The 18,737-nt window shown below is 50.6% G+C and overlaps 1 protein-coding gene across 1 annotated transcript; it reads right to left on the bottom strand.

The window, feature by feature from the left end:
* Positions 1–314: 314 nt before the first annotated feature.
* On the bottom strand, positions 315–17,942 carry ARHGEF39 (Rho guanine nucleotide exchange factor 39). The gene is made up of 8 exons (XM_060248378.1): positions 17,793–17,942; positions 17,430–17,524; positions 15,590–15,710; positions 15,253–15,371; positions 11,626–11,696; positions 11,352–11,480; positions 830–1,059; positions 315–407 (listed from the first exon to the last, which is right to left on the bottom strand). Exons 1-8 carry the CDS (start codon positions 17,940–17,942, stop codon positions 315–317), a joined length of 1,008 nt encoding a protein of 335 aa, XP_060104361.1.
* Positions 17,943–18,737: the final 795 nt, after the last annotated feature.

The following is an 18,737-nucleotide window of genomic DNA, read 5'->3' as shown; positions in this document are numbered from 1 at the left end:
GAGGTCAGGTTTGTGAAGAAGGGCATTGTTAACTCTTGCAAAACTTTCAGCATCAAACTTCAGCAGTTTCCACATAGACTGAGTAGCTGCACCTGTAGAATTCTTGCCTGCTCTCTGGATAGTTGTGTTGTTGCCTAAGGAGAGACCATTCTTTCAACAAACTGTGTTGGATTTGATTTGCAGCTGTCTGCAGGTAAAGAAGAGATGTGAAAAACAAACAGGACCACCTCCACAGCTTTGCCACTGTGAAAACCTCCCTTTGCAAGACCAAGCAACAGCCAAGCCCGAGAGAGACTCACCTGATGGCATTTGACTCACCTGATGGCAGCCCCCAGAGTTTGATGCCACTTGTTCAAGTTCTGCTGATCATGGGACATCAGCAACAGCTTCTTGTGTGGGAAAGACAGCTGAAAACAGAGAGGGATGTTAAACAACAGGAACCGAGGCCGGAATGGACTGATTCATGGCTGGCATTGGAGCAAGGAGAGGCAAGAGGTACCGGCACAGAAACAACATGGGCAAAGCTGGCTCAAGGCACCCCAAGCTGGTGGTATGTGTCAGGAGCCCAGACGTGGAGCCAGGACAGCATTCCGCTCTGCGGTCTAGCCTTCTGCCTCAGTGGGCTGGCACATGCAGCCTTCTGTCTGGCCAGCCGCTTCACCCCCCCTACCCTGTGCTCCAGTCGTGCCTCCGCAGGGTCTAGCCAGTCTGCTCCTCGTAGCCTCTGGAGGATGGTGCTGAGGAGCAAAACCATCAGTGCAGAAAGCAAAAGGATTCTGAAGAGGCTGCACAGGAATGTTCCACAGGAAGGAATGAAAGGACAACTTACGCTGAGCAGCCCTCCTTGACACTGGGTGTGGCCAAAGACTTTGGTCAGTGTGCACTGGCTGAGCGGGTAGGAAGCCTGACAAGCAAATTTGTGCGAATTCCAGGGATGCAGCGGGTGGCAAGGCTTTGTCACCAGCAAGATATCTGAGAAGAGGAAGAACATCCTTTGCTGCACTTCCTTCCCCTTGGAGGGCACCACCGTCAGCCACCCTTCCTGGAGGTACCAGCGGCCTGCAGAAGAAGATATTGGATTTATATCCCGCCCTCCACTCCGAAGAGCCTCAGAGCGGCTCAAAATCTCATTTACCTTCCTCCCCCACAACAGAAACCCTGCGAGGTGGGTGGGGCTGGAGACGGCTCTCACAGCAGCTGCCCTTTCAAGGACAACCTCTGCCAGAGCTATGGCTGACTCAAGGCCATGCTAGCCGGTGCAAGTGGAGGAGTGGGGAATCAAACCCGGTTCTCCCAGATAAGAATCCGCACACTTAACCACTACACCAAATTGGCTCTCCAGAAGAAGGCAGAATAGGAGAGCTAGGAACAAGAAGAGGTTCGTGAGCAGGAAGCCCAGGTCTCAGGCCTGCTGCTTTCCAAGTGCAGCACCTGCTCTGAACACCTGCACAGCTCTGTCACACTCAAGAATACCAATGCTGACATCTCAGGAGGGAATCCTTGGCATTGTTCAGACTACCATTGTTCAGACTACCTTCAATATCTCTGTACAGGTGTGACATGAATTTAGTGTTATTGTTTTTAATTAAGAAGCCATCTATGCCAGCAATCACAGCACTGGCCCACCTGTACAGAAAGCTTCCAAGATGATTTAAATCCCCTCTCTGAAGAACCTCACATTCCATCGCCATCACGATTACTGAGATTCCAGCCCTGCATTGTGCCTTCCAGATGTCCGTTCAGAGACAGTCTTCAGAAGCAGTGTCCCTATTAAAGCTCTGGTGGCCACTCTAAGGCTTCTCCTTCCTTTGACTTCTGTTCTAGGGGTGTGCATTTGGTTCAGTTGAACCGAATGCTCCGCTGAATACCCTGATTCGGAAGTATTCGGCGCCGAATACTTCCAAATCCAATTCCCTTGTATTATATGGGAGCCGTATACGGCTCTGCCAAAACCTCCTTTCCTGCCTTTTCCATGGACTTCCGAATACTTCTGAATATTGATTCGGAAGTATTCGGAAGTCCATGGAAAAGGCGGGAAAGAAGGTTTTACAGCCTCAGGGAAGCTGCTTGTCTCCTTTCCCATCTTTGGAAGCCTTTTCCTGCCTCTCCCATAGCCTCCCTGGGATCACGGAGGGAGGGGGGAGAGGAGCCCCAGCAGCCAATCCAAAGCACACATTTGCATGCTTTGCAGGGCTGTTGTATAGCTGATGGCTGGGCTAATCCCCCAGCCATCAGCAACATTGTTGTTTTTTTGTTTACTTGGGTATCCAAGTAAACACTGTTCTCTGGTCAATCACAGAGCAATGGTATTTTTTGAAACTGCTCTGTGTAGGGCCAGAGAACCTTTTTAAGGAGTCTGCCTGGCTGGACTCCATTCCATTGCTGCTGTGTTGGTGAGAGAGAGATTGTGCTGAGCTGGCCCTTGGCTTCAGCTGCTTGTTGCTCTCTCTCAGCCTTGCCTGGCCTGCCTGGACTCTCTGGAGAAGACATCTAAGAAGGTAAGACAGTCTTGGGGTTCTTGTTTTTATTTTAGTTAGGAAAAAAGTAAAAGGACTTTTAAAGACTCAGAGTCCCTTTACTTATCCAGATTTGGGTGGTTAGCTTATTTGGGGTTAGAGGGGTGGGGGTGGGGTTTTTTTTGCCAATTTGCTATATCTTACTTTAGTAAGAGGACTTTTAAAAGTGTAGTGTCCTTTTACTTTTCCTGATTTGGGTGTCTTGGATTTCTTGGGGATAGGGTGAAAGTTTTTTTGGGGGAGGGGTTGGTTCAGTTCTTATACTGTTAGTTTTTTACTGTTTTAAAAGGATTCTGTTTGATTTGTTGCTGCTGTGTGTCAGCTTGTGTTCAATTGCCTGCTTGCGATACTAACCATATTGCCTGTAGTGCTTATTTGTTTAAGACTAACCTCATAGCACCTCTGTAGAATGTTAGACATGTTGGGGAGGGGAAGAACGGAGAAGGGAGGGAGCCCTGGGCGCCAAGGGCAATAAACGGCTAGCAGAACAGAGAGAGACACCATGCCGTTTCCCAGGCCTCACAAGGCCGCTGGCCGGACGGAGGAGTGTGAATAGCTCAGGAAGATAGATAACAGGCGTGTGAATCATGTACCTCAGTGAGAGGAAGTAACTTTGTTTTAACAATGATTTAAAGCCCCCTCCTTTGATGTGCTTCCATATATGCCAGAGCCAGCCCAATGTATGTTATCACTTTCAAAGAACCTCTACAGCAGAAACATTGTATTTCTAATAAAGAAACTTATTTCTTAAGAAAGAGTTCTATTATTCTGAAATCTCGATGAACCCTGCGCTGACACTGTGTTGTGCTGTTGTTCCTTTTCTCTTCTGGTTTTGGTTCATGGGGGGGAGGGCTGTTTGGTCTAATTTTTATTGTTTAAAGTTAAGCTCTTTAACAGTTGAGTTTGTTGGACTTTTCTCAGTTGGATTTGTCGCTTTTGGTTTTGCATCCTGTCCTGTTGCATGTTCTATTCTTTTTTTGGGGGTGGTGGTGGTGTTAAAAGTTAAGTTTTTTTCTGTCACGTTTTGGGGTTTTTTAAATTACCTCTGGTTGGTGTGAGGGAGTTGATGTGTGGGCTGTGTGGGGTGGGTCACTTTCATGTTTTTATAGTATTTTTGGAGTCTGAGGGTGCTTTCAGTTTGGCTAGGGCCACTAAATAGGCTGCTCCACTAATAAGGGTGTTTTTAGGGATTGTATTTTTTGAAATTTAAAAAAAAATTAATCCATCTTAGGGCTTTATATTCCTTCAAAATTCAACTAGGCTAGATATGGGGAATTTAAAAAGTTTTTAGGTTTCTCATAAAAGGCAGTGTGACTACTAGGCCACATCAGGCTCCCTTTTAAAGAGATTAGAGTTGCAGTTCATCTTGCTTTTAGCCACAGAAAGGTGCATCCTTAGATTTCTATAGTGTTAACCACAGCTTCTCTCTAGTCATAGGGGACACCTGTTTGCAAGGAAATCTGGTTTGTCCCAGGATCTAGTTAGGAGTTTAACTAGGAGGATATAACAAGGATTGCCTTCATCTCAAGGTAGCCTTTTAAAAGTGTAGCCAGGTAGAGGCAGGATCACCTAGTCTCCTAAACTTTACCAGACTACTACTGCCCCCAAAGGAGGACAGGTTAGCGACCAAAAAAAGAAGATGAAGATATTGGATTTATATCCCGCCCTCCACTCCGAAGAGTCTCAGAACGGCTCACAATCTCCTTTACCTTCCTCTCCCACAACAGACACCCTGTGAGGTGGGTGGGGCTGGAGAGGGCTCTCCCAGCAGCTGCCCTTTCAAGGACAACCTCTGCCAGAGCTATGGCTGACCCAAGGCCATGCTAGCAGGTGCAAGTGGAGGAGTGGAGAATCAAACCCGGTTCTCCCAGATGAGAGTCCGCACACTTAACCACTACACCAAACTGGCTGTCCAAAACAAACAAGTTTTGGTGGGAGGGTTTTAAAAAAGAAGTCAGGGCTTTGAGTATCAGTTTTGGCTCTAATTGTTATTTAATATAAAAGACTACCCCTCTTTTCTTTTGTTCTGCCAATGAAAAGAATTCCAATCCCAAATTTCTGTTCTTCAAATATTTACAGTCTTTTTGTTGTATATGAACTTCCTGTAGACAAATTATATTACATTTTTGTTTTTTAATCCAATGAAATGTTGCTTTTCTTTTTTGTGGTGATTTAGTCCATTTATGTTCCAAGATAGTAATTTGTACTCCATTATGGTGCAGAGTCTTTATTCTCCTCAAAAAAGCTATACATCTCTTGTTCATTCTTTATTGTAATCCTTCTTCCATGCTGTTCTAAGCCAAGACCTTCAGATAGTATCCATCTGTATCTTGTACCCTCTGCCTGCAATTTCTCTGTTAGCCTCTTATATTTCTTCCTGTCATTAATCACTTGTCTTGGTAGTTCTTTCATTATTTTAACTCTGGTCCCTTCTATTATCCAAGCTTTTTGAAAGCCTTTATTTCTAAAATTTTGGGTTATGACTACAAGAAAGTGGCAGAGACTTTTCTGCTAGGATTACAAATAGAAAAATTTCCAAAAGAAGATAGGACTTTAATTTGGTATCTGCTCTCAGCTGCTAGGACATTGTATGCGCAGCTGTGGAAACAAGAAAAAATACCAGAGAAATGGGACTGGATTGTGAAAGTTTTATCGTGGAGCGAGATGGATAAATTAACAAGAACTTTGAGAGACTATGATCTGGAAGTGTTTAAAAAGGAGTGGAAGAAATTTAAAAAATATATAGAGTTAGAATGGAACGTAAAAAGACATTGGACAATTTTTTAATATGAATGAGAAGAAAAAGATAGTGTGTTTTGATGGGTTTGGGATACCTTTATATTTGGATTTAAATATATAACTTCGGGGTAAGTCTAATAACGGAGGGAGGGGGGATTGAAAATATCATATGGGTGAGGGATAGAAAAGATATAACTAAATATCGTAACCGTATGTTATTAATAAATTGTTAAAATACAACATTGGAGGGAGGGGGGATTGAAATGTCATACGGATTAATACTGAGATAATTAAGAAATAACTAAGTTGTGTAACCATATGATATCAATAAATTGTTAAAACTTAAAAAGAAGTCAGGGCACCTGTTGGTTCAGGGCACAGTGCAGTGAGTTAGGTTTGTGAGAAACCCCACTCTCAGTTCAGGTTGCGTGCGACTGGCCAAGGGTGACATGAATGACAGGCAGCAGAAGAGGGGATTTGGGGGCAAGGCCAAGGAGAAGACTAGAGGGGTGGGGGAGGACCCAGTCCCCCCCCCCCCATTTGTGTGCAGGGCCACTCCACAGCGGCCTTCCAGCACTCTGACCTCTGGCCGGAGTATGATGAAGAAGAAGGCCCACCTTGGGCCCTTCAACGAGGCTGCTGCTGGGGCACCCCCAGCAGAGGTGCCATTAGGTGTTGGCACTGAGCAGGGGTCTGCTGCTCGGGCAGTCTCTCCTCCAGCTGATGTCGCTCGGCCTCAGCAGCTGGAGGAGGGGGAGCAAGAGCCGTCCGCCTTGGAGATGAGCTTTGGGGACAGTTTTCAGTCCAAAACGATCACCCCAAGGAGGGTGCAGAGTGTCGTGTAAGAGCTGGAGGAGAAGCTGGTTGAGGAGGACCAACCCCATTCTTCGGTTCCTTTGGGCACCAGCAGGCCTTCAGAGGATGGCCAGGAGGGGAGGCCGCATGGGGTGGAGGGGAAAGAGATGTTGACACACAAGGTGCCTCCATCTTCTCTCACTTCCCCCCGGTGGCCAGCCCCTCCTGCCACACGATGTGCCTGCCCCGAGCATCTCACAGGAGGTGGCTCCGGACACCCAAGCTGCTGGTCAGCTTGGGCATCCGTACATCTCCGAAGTCTGGAAGAATTTCCAACTTACGGAGGATCCATGCTATGCGCAGTGCCAGCTGTGCAGGGCTCAGATGAATCATGGGCAGGACTCTGCCCACTTGACTCTGGGGGGAATGTGGAACTACCTGAGGAAGCACCACCAGGTGGTGCTTCTTAAGGGGGAGAAGCAGGCTGGTGCTGGGGTGCCCAAGCGGCCAACACCACCCAACCAGGAGGTCCGTCCCACCGCGACTACCTCCAGAGCTCTCCAGGAGAGTTCTGCGACAGGGCAGGGACGCCAGGCATCTCTGCCTGAGATGTTTGGTGGAGGTAGCACCTGTGTGCCAAGAGGGGGCATCAGGCATGGCAGGAGGGTGATCACCTGGAACCTAGCCAGGTCGGTCACCCATGGGCTTCCATTTTCAGCGGTCGAGAATCCTGGGGTGCTAGGGTTGCTTGAGTACCTGGCGCCCTGGTACAAAGTTCCTGCTAGAACCACCATTAGTAGGACCATTAGAATAATAGAATCATAGAGTTGGAAGGGACCTCTAGGGTTATCTAGTTCAACTCCCTGCACAATGCTGGGAACTCACAAACACCTCCCCCTAAATTCACAGGATCTTCATCGCTGTCAGATGGCCATCTAGCCTGTTTAAAAACCTCCAAGGAAAGAGAGCCCACCACCTCCCGAGGAAGCCTGTTCCACTGAGGAATCACTCTAACAGTCAGGAAGTTCTTCTTAATGTTGAGCCGGAAACTCTTTTGATTTAATTTCAACCCACTGGTTCTGATCCTGCCTTCCGGGGCCACAAAAAACAATTCCACACTATCCACTCTATGACAGCCCTTCAAGTACTTGAAGATGGTGATCATATCACCTCTCAGCCGCCTCTTCTCCAGGCTAAACATGCCCAGCTCCTTCAACCTTTCCTCATACGACTTGGTCTCCAGACCCCTCACCGTCTTCATCGCTGTCCTCTGGACCAGTTCCAGCTTGTCTATATCCTTCTTAAAATGTGGTGCCCAAACCTGAACTCCAGGTGAGGTCTGACCAGAGCAGAGTAAAGCAATACCATAACTTCACATGAACTGGACACTAGACTTCTGTTGATACAGCCCAAAATTGCATTTGCTTTTTTAGCCACCACATCATACTGTTGACTCATGTTCAGCGTATGATCCACTAAGACCCTTAGATCATTTTCGTACATACTACTGCTAAGACAAATTGCCCCCATCCTATAACCATGCATTGGATTTTTCCTACCTAAATACAGAACTTTACATTTATCCCTGTTAAAATTCATTTTATTGATTTTAGTCCAGTTTTCCAGCCTGTCAAGGTCATCCTGTATTCTGTTTCTGTCTTCTTCTGCATTTGCAACCCCTCCCAATTTAGTATCATCTGCAAATTTAATAAGCATTCCCTCTATTCCTTCATCCAAATCATTGATAAAGATGTTGAACAAAACGGGTCCCAGGACAGATCCTTGAGGCACTCCACTTGTCACTCCTCTCCACAAGGATGAGGAACCATTCACAAGCACTCTTCGGATGCAATCTGTCAACCAGTCCACCTAATGGTAACGGGATCCAAACCACATTTTACCAACTTGTCACCAAGGATAGTATGTGGAACCTTATCAAAAGCCTTACTGAAATCAAGATAAACGATGTCTACAGCACTCCCCTGATCCAGCAAGTAGTCACTTTTTCAAAAAAAGAGATCAGGTTAGTCTGACATGACTTGTTCTTGAGAAAACCATGTTGGCTCTTAGTAATCACATCCATTCTTTCTAAATGTTCCGGAACCAACTGTTTGATGATTTGTTCTAAAACTTTTCCAGGTATAGACGTCAAGCAGACGGGTCGGTAGTTACCCGGATTGTCTTTTTTCCCCTTCTTGAAGATGGGGACAACATTCGCCCGCCTCCAATCATCCGGCACCTCTCCTGTTCTCCAAGAATTCTCAAAATAGCCAGAAGCTCAGAAATTACATCCGCAAGCTCTTTTAGAACCCTTGGATGCAATTCATCTGGCCCTGAGGTCTTAGTTTCATTTAAAGAAGCTAAGTGTTAATGTACTACCCCTATGCTGATCCTAGGTTGGAACTTCATACCCTCCTTATATGTTCTGTTTTTGCCATGTTGAGCACCGTAGGAATTGAGCAGTTCCGCCCTCTCTTCATTTCCTGTTACAATTTCACTTTCTTGCCCTCGCAATGGGCCTACCGTGTCCTTGCTCTTTTCCTTACTCTGAACATAAGAAAAGAACCCTTTTTTGTTGTTTTTAGCATCTTTGGCCAGCCTAAGCTCATACTGAGCTTTAGCTTTCCTAACTTTTTCTCTACAAGCACTGGTGACTTGTTCATATCCATCCTTGGTTATAAGACCCTTCCTCCATTGTGCCATCTATTTTCAGGTCGACCAATCTAGGGTGAAGGAGCATTTGTCCCGTGCTGCCGGGGGGACTGCTCATTTCACCACAGATATCTGGAGCTCCCAACATGCGTTCAAAGGGTATTTCTTCCTGACTGCGCATTGGTGGCAACCCAGTGAGCTGCAGGGTGGAGGTGGCAGTAGCGGTAGGTAGGATCAGGGTGCAGAAGTGTTGGCACATCACGGGCCACTTCTCACGGAGCAATACGTACTCGTATCTGCTGTGTGAGAAACAGACACTGATTGGTGACATGAGCACATGCTGGAGCGCATGCTGGAGCAGAGAGCAGCCCTGGATGCCTTTGTCTCTGAGACGAGGGTCTTTCAGAATGAGAACTGCCTCATCCAAGAGGATTGGGTGGTCATTTCTCAGACTTTGGAGGTTTTTGGGCCCTTCAAGACCCACAAAGAAATGCTCTCGTCTGATATGGCGAGCATCGCACTGATCGTCCCCATGGCTCGTGAGGACCTGGTCTTGTTTCTAGTGCCAGCTCAAGGCCGTGCAGACGTTCTTCCAGCGGTGCGTGCCCTGGTTGTTAGGCTGAAGGAAGGGCTTGAGGCCTGCTTTCAGCCTCTCACCCAGAATAAGGTCTACATGATGGCGACCATGTTACACCCGCGTTAAGGGCACGATCGCCGAGCGGGCTGATGAGCTCGATCACTGGTGATACGAGCTCTCCCAGAAGGTTGAGTGCTGCAGAGTCAGGGCAGGTCCAGTGCCAGTAGCTGAGGAGGAGGGGGGTGGAAGCAGCATATCTGCCACTTCCACTGCTGTTCATCCCCAACCTCCCCAGCTAGGCAGTGTTTCCCACCAGACTCAAGCCAAGAAGAGTGCCGAGATGACACTCATTGGGCGGCTCGTTGGCCCCTCTGGGAGCGGTAGGCCCCTGAGAGTGGAGACGGGTGCTGCAATGGTGAGGGACTATCTTTCGGAGCCCAACAAGTTGCAGGAAATGTCTCCTTTGAACTACTGGGCAGCGAAGGAGGTGGTCTGGCTGGCCCTCTCCGCCGTGACCCAGGCGTTCCTCTCATGCCCACTAATGAGTGTGTAGAGCGAGCACATCTTTTCGCATATGGGTGACATTGTCTGCCCACATCGCAATCACCTGCAACCCTGGACAGTTGAGCGTTTGGTCTTCCTGAAGGTCAACTTGCCTCTGTTCGGCTCCCCGAATGTAGACTTTGAGAGTGAATGAAGTGAGCACCTACTTGTGCCTGTATCCTCTCTTGGTTCGCACTTGGAAGGTGGCTGTAAAACGTTCTCCCACAACGTAGACTAGAGTCCAAAGAAAGCCCAAAAACTCACTCACAAATTGATTGGCAGTGCAACCCCACCCCTCATCCATCCCCAAACCAAAAGTGAATGCTGATTTAAAATCTGCAAAGCGATCTGAATTTCCTCAGTCCCCAGATCCAAATTTCCCCAATCCCCATCCACACATGCCTAATAATACTGAAAGGGCCATGGCAGCCCCCACTGTAACCAACGGCACCTACAGGCCCAGCCAGGATAACCTAGCTTTTTTTTCTGGGGCAGGAGGAAGGAAGAGGGAGGTGCCAGTGATGATGAAAGGCAGCCAGCAGCCATACCTAGGCTGAGGTCCCTGATAGCAGGTGTGTTGCTGCTGAGCTGAGAAAGAAGGAATGGTTCCCTTCCTCTCACACAATCTGAGGCCCTCCCAGTGATCATCCTCATTTGGGGTGCAACTCTGGCTTGCCTCCTTGTGGTGCACCCTGGGTAACGCCAAAGAGCCTGGACCAGCCAACCATCCATTGCTCAAGTTAAGTCTAATGCTTCTTGCTTTGTGTCAGATACAGAATGATGTGAGGCTAGGTGTCATTTGGAGTACTGTGTGCAGTTCTGGTCGCCGCACCTCAAAAAGGATATTATAGCATTGGAGAAAGTTCAGAAAAGGGCAACTAGAATGATTAAAGGGCTGGAACACCTTCCCTATGAAAAAAGGTTGAAACCCTTAGGGCTCTTTAGCTTGGAGAAACGTCGACTGAGGGGTGACATGACAGAGGTTTACAAGATAATGCATGGGATGGAGAAAGTAGAGAAAGAAGTACTTTTCTCCCTTTCTCACAATATAAGAACTCGTGGGCATTCAATGAAATTGCTGAGCAGACAGGTTAAAACGGATTACTTCTTCACCCAAAGGGTGATTAACATGTGGAATTCACTGCCACAGGAGGTGGTGGCGGCCACAAGCATGGCCACCTTCAAGAGGGGGTTAGATAAAAATATGGAGCACAGGTCCATCAGTGGCTATTAGCCACAGTGTGTGTGTATATATAAAAAATTTTGCCACTGTGTGACACAGAGTGTTGGACTGGATGGGCCGTTGGCCTGATCCAACATGGCTTCTCTTATGTGGTCCACTGCTTCTCTTGTTTGAGAGTAGTGTTGTTTGGGGTGGGGCTGGAAAGCTGACATCTGTAGATTGTGTGTTCCGTGGCAGGGAAGCTGGCAGCATCTGGGTGAGAAACCCAGAACCAGCATGCTTGGTGTGCTTGGCCAGCTTGGTAAATAAAATGGCATCATAAAATCAAAATCCAGAGCGGGCCTACCTGGAGCTAACAACTGAATCTTCTGTCCTTTGAGCAGTTTCTGAACCCGGCTCATCTGGCAGGAGTTCTCATGGAAGCGAGATATTTTTTGGACTTGATGAAACACCTCAGAAACAGACTTCAAAATTCCTGCAGAGAGCACAGCATGGAACACAAGAGAAATTCGTTCCAGTGTTTGCGAGAGAGAGATGGGTCAGGCAGGAGCCCAGATCTTAAGCGGTGGTGGGAACAGGTTGCAGTCTTTACTGTGCACAAGAGTGATACAGAATCCTACCTGTGAGCTGCCCAAAATCCGGGCTTTCTGGGAGGGTGTTTTCCACCAGATGTTCCAGCAAGCACTTGTACCTGCCACAGAAACAAGAAAAAAGGGTACGTGCAAGCAGTCACACAGAGAACCAACATGAAGAGCACTCTAGTGCCGTGTTCCTGCGCCGTGTATCTAAAGACGCATGCCTCCTCCCCCACTCCACTGAAAGGACAACTTACCCTCAGCAGCCCTCCTTGACGCTGGGTGTGGCCAAAGACTTTGGTCAGCGTGCACTGACTCACAACTTTAATGCCAGTAGCTCATGAAGTAGAACTTTTGCTCACAAGTCTCCACAGCTTAGAGGGAACATTGGTCAAGAGGACAGGGGCAGTGGTTCTTCAGGAGAGCCAGTTTGGTGTAATTGTTAAGCGTGCGGACTCTTATCTGGGAGAACCGGGTTTGATTCTCCACTCGCACCTGCTGGAATGGCCTTGGGTCCGCCATAGCTCTGGCAGAGGGTGTCCTTGAAAGGGCAGCTGCTGTGAGAGCCCTCTCCAGCCCCACCCACCTCACAGGGTGTCTGTTGTGGGGGAGGAAGGTAAAGGAGATTGTGAGCCGCTCTGAGACTCTTCGGAGTGGAGGGCGGGATAGAAATCCAATATCTTCTTCTTCTTCTTCAGGTATGACAGTCCCATTTAGAAGAGGAGGAGACAGGATTTATACCCCACCCTCCACTACCTGAAGGAGTTTCCGAGAGGCTTACAATCTCCGTTCCCCTCCCCACAACAGACACCTTGTGAGGTAAGTGAGCTGAGAGAGCTCTGACAGAAACTGCTCGAGAGGAACAGCTCTAAAAGAACTGTGACTGACTCAAGGTCATTGCAGCAGTGCACGGGGAGAATTGGGGAATCAAACCCAGTTCTCCCAGATAAGAGTCTGCGCACTTAACCACTACACCAAACTGGCTCTTGTTCAGGGCTTTAAAGGTTGGAAACAGCACCTTGAATTTGACCTGGAAACCAATAGGCAGTCAATGCAGCTGCCACAAGACATAAGAGTTGGAAGCAACGCCCAACCCCCTGCACAATGCAGGAAATTTACAAGTGCTTTCCCCTAAGTTCACAGGATCAGCATTGCTGACAGATGGCTATCTAGCCTGTTTAAAAACCTCCAAGGAAGAAGAGCCCACCACTTCCCGAGGAAGCCTGTTCTACTGAGGAACCACTCTGTCAAAAAGTTCTTCCTAATGTTGAGCCAGACACTCTTCTGAACTAATTTCAACCCACTGGTTCTGGTCCTACCTTCTGGGGCCACAGAAAACAATTCTGCACCATCCTCTATATGACAGCCCTTCAAGTACTTGAAGATGGTGATCCTGTCAGCTCTCAGCCGCTGCCTCCCCAGTGTCAGCTCTGCAGCTACCCTCAGTTGAAGACACTCTCCACGTTTTATGGATAAGGTCTTTTACTGATAGACAGAACAAAGGCACTTCCAGGGAAGTGTCAGAACCAAAGACTGCAGTGCAGGACACAAGGTTATATACCTTATCTGGAACCGTTACAGCCTCCCGCCTAAATTCAAGCTCCTGAGAGTGCGCCTTGGGAGAATCACCTCGTTCTCACAGAAAAGTTAGGCACAGACAGTTTGTGATTACTTCTTAAGTTCTCTTGGAGAACTTTGCAATCTGTTGTAGGAGTATCTCATCCAAGTCCTCTGACTGGCTTGGTGATCCATAGCAGACCCCCACCACAAGAGCACTGTTATTTCTTACTCCTTTTATTTTTACTCAGAGATTCTCAACTGAGCTGCCATGCTCAGGTTCACACATTTCCTCACAAATATATACCTCCTTCACATATACTGCTAAGCCTCTGCACTTTCCAGGGCTGTAGCCAGGATTTGGAAGGCGGGGGGGCCTATAAATTTTTCAGGGAGCACTCAGCTGCCCCACCCCATAGCCTTCCCTCCCACTCCCTTCAAATAAAACTGCCATACATGATTTGGGTGGTGGGGAAGGGAGGGCAGCAGCTACTAGAGCACTGACTGAACTTGGCAGGCACTGCAAAGGGAAACTGAAAAGTATTTTTCCTTGGCTTTAAGGGGTGGGGGGAACCTCCAACCCAACCCCTTGAAGCCAAAGAAAACCAACAATTCCCCTTTCCTGCACTGGCTGAACTCAGCCCACGCTGCAGAGGGGAACTGACAAGTGTTTTTCCTTGGCTTTAAGGGGAGGGGGGAGTCCCCCCCCCTTAAAGCTAAGGGAAAACGGTGATTCCTCTTTCCAGCACTGGCAGAACTCCACAGGCCGGGCCTGGTGGCAGGGAAGGAAGGGACTGCCCTCCCTTCTCTGCCACTCAAATAGCACGCGCGGGCTGATGGGCAGCAGAAGCAGTCCCAGCCTTCTGTGCCAGTTAGAGGGCCTGTGGATCAGCTGATCGGCGGGTGCTTTAACTGGCTGGGGGATGCTTCTGCCATCCACCCCTGCATCGGATTTGGGTGCCAGGGAAGGGAGGGTGGCGGGAAGGAGACCAGAGGACCTGGGGGTTGGTGGGAAGTTAGGGGGCCTCGTCCAGAAGGGGGGGCTGTGCCCCCACAGGCCCCCTCGTAGCTATGGGCCTTTCCCTTTCTCATTTGCATGTCCCTTTTAAACAAGTTGTACCCCTGAATCCTAATATTCCAATTGTGGGTGTCATCCCACCAAGTTTCATTTCAGTAAGGCCAGTTCCTCCTGTTTGTTTCCCATACTCTGTGTGTTAGTGTAGAGACATCGGAATCTATGTATCCTGAGGATTTCATTTCCATACATACCTGCAAGTTAATGTTACCTAGCGTATGCGCTGCTCTCTGCAAAGCTTTAGCGTTCTTATTTCCAGTTATTGGCATCATACTAGGTTTTGAATTCTTGCCTCGCTGCCCCATACAATTTAGTTTAAAGCCCTCTTTATTAGATTAGCAAGGCTCTTACCAAACACCCTTTTTCCAGTCTCAGTTACTACAGTCAAACTGAGAGGATGTAAGAATCGCCCCATCAAAACTGCAATGTATAACCTAGCCTCTAACCTGCAAATGCAACCCATTGTAGGCTGTTTACAGCAGAAATAGATGCTTTCTACAGGAGGCCTGATTCTGTTGCGATGGGTGCCTCAAGCTAACCTTTCTGGCCTGGCCTTTGACTCTGTCTGGGGCAGTGATGCTCTGTATTCTTGGTGTTTGTGGGGGAGGGAGGCAACAGTGAGAAGACTTCTAGTGTCCTGGCCCACTGATGGCATCTGGTTTTTTGGCCACTGTGTGTTGGACTGGATGGGCCATTGGTCTGATCCAACAAGGCTATTCTTATGTTCTTCTGAATGCAACAACTGAGCAGAACTATCCGCTGACCATTCTTAGGTGCCCCCCTCCCCTGCATCCCCATTCCACTCTGTAAAAGGAGAGCTCATGGAGCAAACTGACTAAGTGCCGACCTGCCTTCCAGCACAGGAATTCCGGGGGTGGTGAACGCTGAAACAAGCTGCTGGGGATACAGCAGATGTCTTATTCATGGGAGATCCTTGCAGCCTTGCCTCCCTGCCATCTGTGGGTCACCTTTTGAGCCCCTCCACAACCACCTGTCCAAGCCTGGGAGGGCCGGAGGTAAGATCTGAAGCCACTACTTACTGAGGGAGCCTCTGGAGGGGCAGAGGGAGCAGCTCTTCCAGCCGGCAGCCCTGGAATTCAGGACGCATCTCTTGAAGCCTCTTGAAGCGGGCAAAGGATTTGTTCTTCCTCACTTGTTTCTGCAAGAAGCTCAGCAAAGGAAAGATCCAGACAGAACTGATGGCCACTAGGAGACTCCCTGCCACCCCCCCCCCCAAGCTCTTGGTCAAGAAACAGAGAGAGAGCATGGATTTGGGGGGGGGGGGCTCCCAGAGGCAGAGAGGCCAGGCGTGAGTGGCCAGGAGGGGGGCATGTGGGGCATCATGCAGGCAGCAGGACCCAGCCAAGCAAAGCTCACCTGCAAAGTTTCCTTGGCCTGGGCAAAGTTTTCAGCATAGCGGCTGTAGAGAACCAACTGGGGATGGAAGCGCTCCAGCCCCAGAGCCAAGCGGCCTCTCTCCAGATGAGGAATCAGAGTCCTGGATGTAAAGAGGACAGCTCTCTGAGCAGAGTGGATCCAGGCCAAGGCTACTTAGCCCCATTAAGAATTCTGCTTCCTACTCTGCACCATGAGTCCTCCCTGGTTCCAAGAGGTGCCAAAATGCCCACCTCAGATGACTCTCAGATAGCCTGTCCTGGCCTGAGTGGAGCAAGAATTCAAGCGGGAAGGAAAGCAAAGACACTCAGATGGGAACACTTGGGCCTCTGCCCTCCGCTTGAACAGGCTGCACCTGCTCCATCCCAGGAGGAAGGAAGGACACTGTTAAAGCAAGAGACTAGGGTCTGGGAGACCCGGGTTCGAATCCCCCCTCTGTTGTGGAAGCTTCTGGCATGACTTTGGAGCCTCTCTTCTTTCCTCAGCCCAGCCTGCCTCGTGGGGTTACTGCTGTGAAGATGAAACAGGAGGAGGAAGAGGGAGAACATTGTAAGATTGTTTGGGTCCCCCCCCCTTGGGGATAAAAGTGGGGCTATAAGTATCTGATCCAAATAAACCAATCAAGGGGAAGATCGTCTTGGTTCCCTTCCTGCAAGTTCTGCTTTAAGGAATCTCAAAGCGGCTGATCATTGCCTTTCAACAGGCCCCTTTTGAGGCTGGTGTGAGGCAGAGAGAGTTTGGAGAGAACCTTGCCTGGCCCAATGTCACCCAGTAGCAGGCTTCAGGTGGAGGAAGAGAAAGGGGGAATCTAGCCCCCTGCCCCGCGCTGGGTCTCTTCTGCTTAAGCGTGTAAGTGCTGCTTGTCTTTACATAAATGTGCATATTTGTAGTGAGAAGCTGAGGGCTGGGTTGCTACCCAAGAGCGAGGGTTGCTGGTTCACATGAAGTCATGGAATGATCTGATCGCTGGTATATTGAGGCCGGCTGGCAGCATCTCTCCAAGGTCCCTGCTACTGGAGCCTTCATCTGATGGTGCCTGGGACCTTCTGCATGCTGAATAGATACTCTGCCACTACACTATGGCCCCCCTCTTTCACTGACTCTTCACCCCGTTCCCCCCGCCCCAGAAGAATCCAACCCATCAGGAGCCAGTTTGGTGTAGTGGTTAAGTGTGTAGACTCTTATCTGGGAGAACCAGGTTTGATTCCCCACTCCTCCACTTGCACCTGCTGGAATGGTCTTGGGTCAGCCATAGCTCTGGCAGAGGTTGTCCTTGAAAGGGCAGCTGCTGTGAGTCCTCTCAGCTCCACCCACCTCACAGGGTGTCTGTTGTGGGGGAGGGAGATAAAGGAGACTGTGAGCTGCTCTGAGACTTTTGAGTGGAGGGTGGAATATAAATCCAATGTCGTCTTCTTCTTCAGGTGAGGATCAACCTGATGCCCCCTCCCTCACACCCTAGTCTAAGTGCCTCTGAAGGACTCCTTGCCCTTCAGACTGGAACTGGCCAATGGATCTCCCCCCACTACCCTTTCCCCCTCCCCACAGCTGATCTCCTCTGTAAGGCTGAGGGTACATACAGGGCCAGCCACCAGTCTTGAATGTTGAATTTCTGGTCTAGAGAAACAATTGCACCTATGAAGCAGGAAGAATTCATACACACACAGCTTGCAGAAAAAAACAAATTAGACTGGCTGGATATTTTATTTTTCCTAAACACCAGGACACGTGTATATCTTCAGTCTTCAAGGTGCTGCTGAGAACTGGGGAGGGAAGGTGGCTGCGGGAGGGGGGGGGGTGTTTCCCACCGCATTGCTCCCCTTACCTGCTGGCTGAGCAGAGAGATTCCCAGGGTCCAAAGAGGGCCTCCAGCACAGCTGGCTTCAGGGTCTCCTTGGCCTTCAGGATGGCCACAAAGAACTGCAACAGGAGACAGACAGACAGACCCGCCCACCCCAGGCCCTGGTCACAATCCGCTCTCGGAGGCTGGCTGGCCCGCCAGCTCCCTCCCTGCATCGGCCCAAGAGCCTTGGGGAACCAGCCCCCCCCCCACACACACCGGGGGCTACCAAGGCCAAGCTGGGGGCTGCATCTACAGCCCTGCCGGGGAACTGGGCTGTCAGGCCGTCCTGGCTCCGTTGGGTGCCCTTGGGCCTGCCCTCGGCCAAAGTACCCCTGGCTTACTCACGGCGGCCACCAGCTCCAGCCGCTGCAGGTACTTCTGCTCGCTTCTCAGCAGCTCCTTTGCTATCCGCCCGCGCTTCCTCTCCCACCGGGCCCGCTGCTCCTCCACTGCGCCGCCGCGGCGGCAGCTGCTCTCCGACGGGGCAGCCGACATCACACGGGGCTGCGGGCGAGAAGACCCTGCCTGGGGGCCGGGCGCAGAGGCCTCGGCGTCAGAAGCTGCACCCCCAGTCCCGGATGCAGCCGGCAGGGACCCCCAGGCCTCTCCCCAGCCGCCTCCAGGCCGGGCGCCGGCGTCGAAGCAGAGCGTGGCCGGGAGACACCCCCCCTCCCTCCTCGGAGTGGGGCGGCAGCCTGACGGGGCTCTCAGGCAACAGCAAGCGGCCCCCGCCGCTCCTGCACAGGAAGCGGGATCAGAACTCAGGGCCGCCAACTCGTGAAGCTTCTGGGGCAGCAGCAGCCCGGCGGCCCCCGGGAAAGGGAGGGAAGAAAGGCGAGTGGCGCTGGTGGCCCCACGACGACGAGGAGGAGCCCTGGTCGCCCGGCCCCTCGCTGCTCCCGGCCGGCGCTCTCCTCCTCCTCCCCCCCCCCCGCAGCCCCGACGGCCGGGCAGACGCCCCCTTCCCCCGCGGGGTCCCTGGCCTCACCCGCTGGCGCTCCGCCCGGCCTGCCTGCCTGCTTTCCCGCCTGGCCTTCAAACGGCTGCCCGCCCGCCCCGTCCGGGGAGGGGCCATCCCCGGGCGACACTCCGCGCTCCTTTGGCGCTACGGAGGAAAAGGCCCTTCCCAGGAGCAGCGCTTGCTGCTGCGCCGCCCAAGCCCCATCCCGCGGGAGAGACTGCGCTGTGGGACGTCCTTGGGAGAAGCAGGAGGGCCAGAGGCTCCCTCGCCGCTGCCCCCCCCCCGGAAGGACAGAGCCGCATGCGTCGCTCGGGGGGAGGCCACCCCCC

This window comes from Heteronotia binoei, chromosome 10 (assembly GCF_032191835.1).
Source record: "Heteronotia binoei isolate CCM8104 ecotype False Entrance Well chromosome 10, APGP_CSIRO_Hbin_v1, whole genome shotgun sequence".
NCBI lineage: Eukaryota > Metazoa > Chordata > Lepidosauria > Squamata > Gekkonidae > Heteronotia > Heteronotia binoei.
This window is presented reverse-complemented; position numbering and strand designations above follow the sequence as displayed.

What these genes read in the sequence shown, in the direction of transcription:
- ARHGEF39 (XM_060248378.1), bottom strand. Translation starts at nt 17,942, where the DNA reads ATGTCGGCTGCCCCGTCGGAGAGCAGCTGCCGCCGCGGCGGCGCAGTG. An exon ending in CCCCTCCAGAGGCTCCCTCA is followed by an intron (nt 11,697 to 15,252) that starts GTAAGTAGTGGC and finishes TTTCTGTGGCAG; the next exon opens with GTACAAGTGCTTGCTGGAAC. An exon ending in GGATTTTGGGCAGCTCACAG is followed by an intron (nt 11,481 to 11,625) that starts GTAGGATTCTGT and finishes TGCTCTCTGCAG; the next exon opens with GAATTTTGAAGTCTGTTTCT.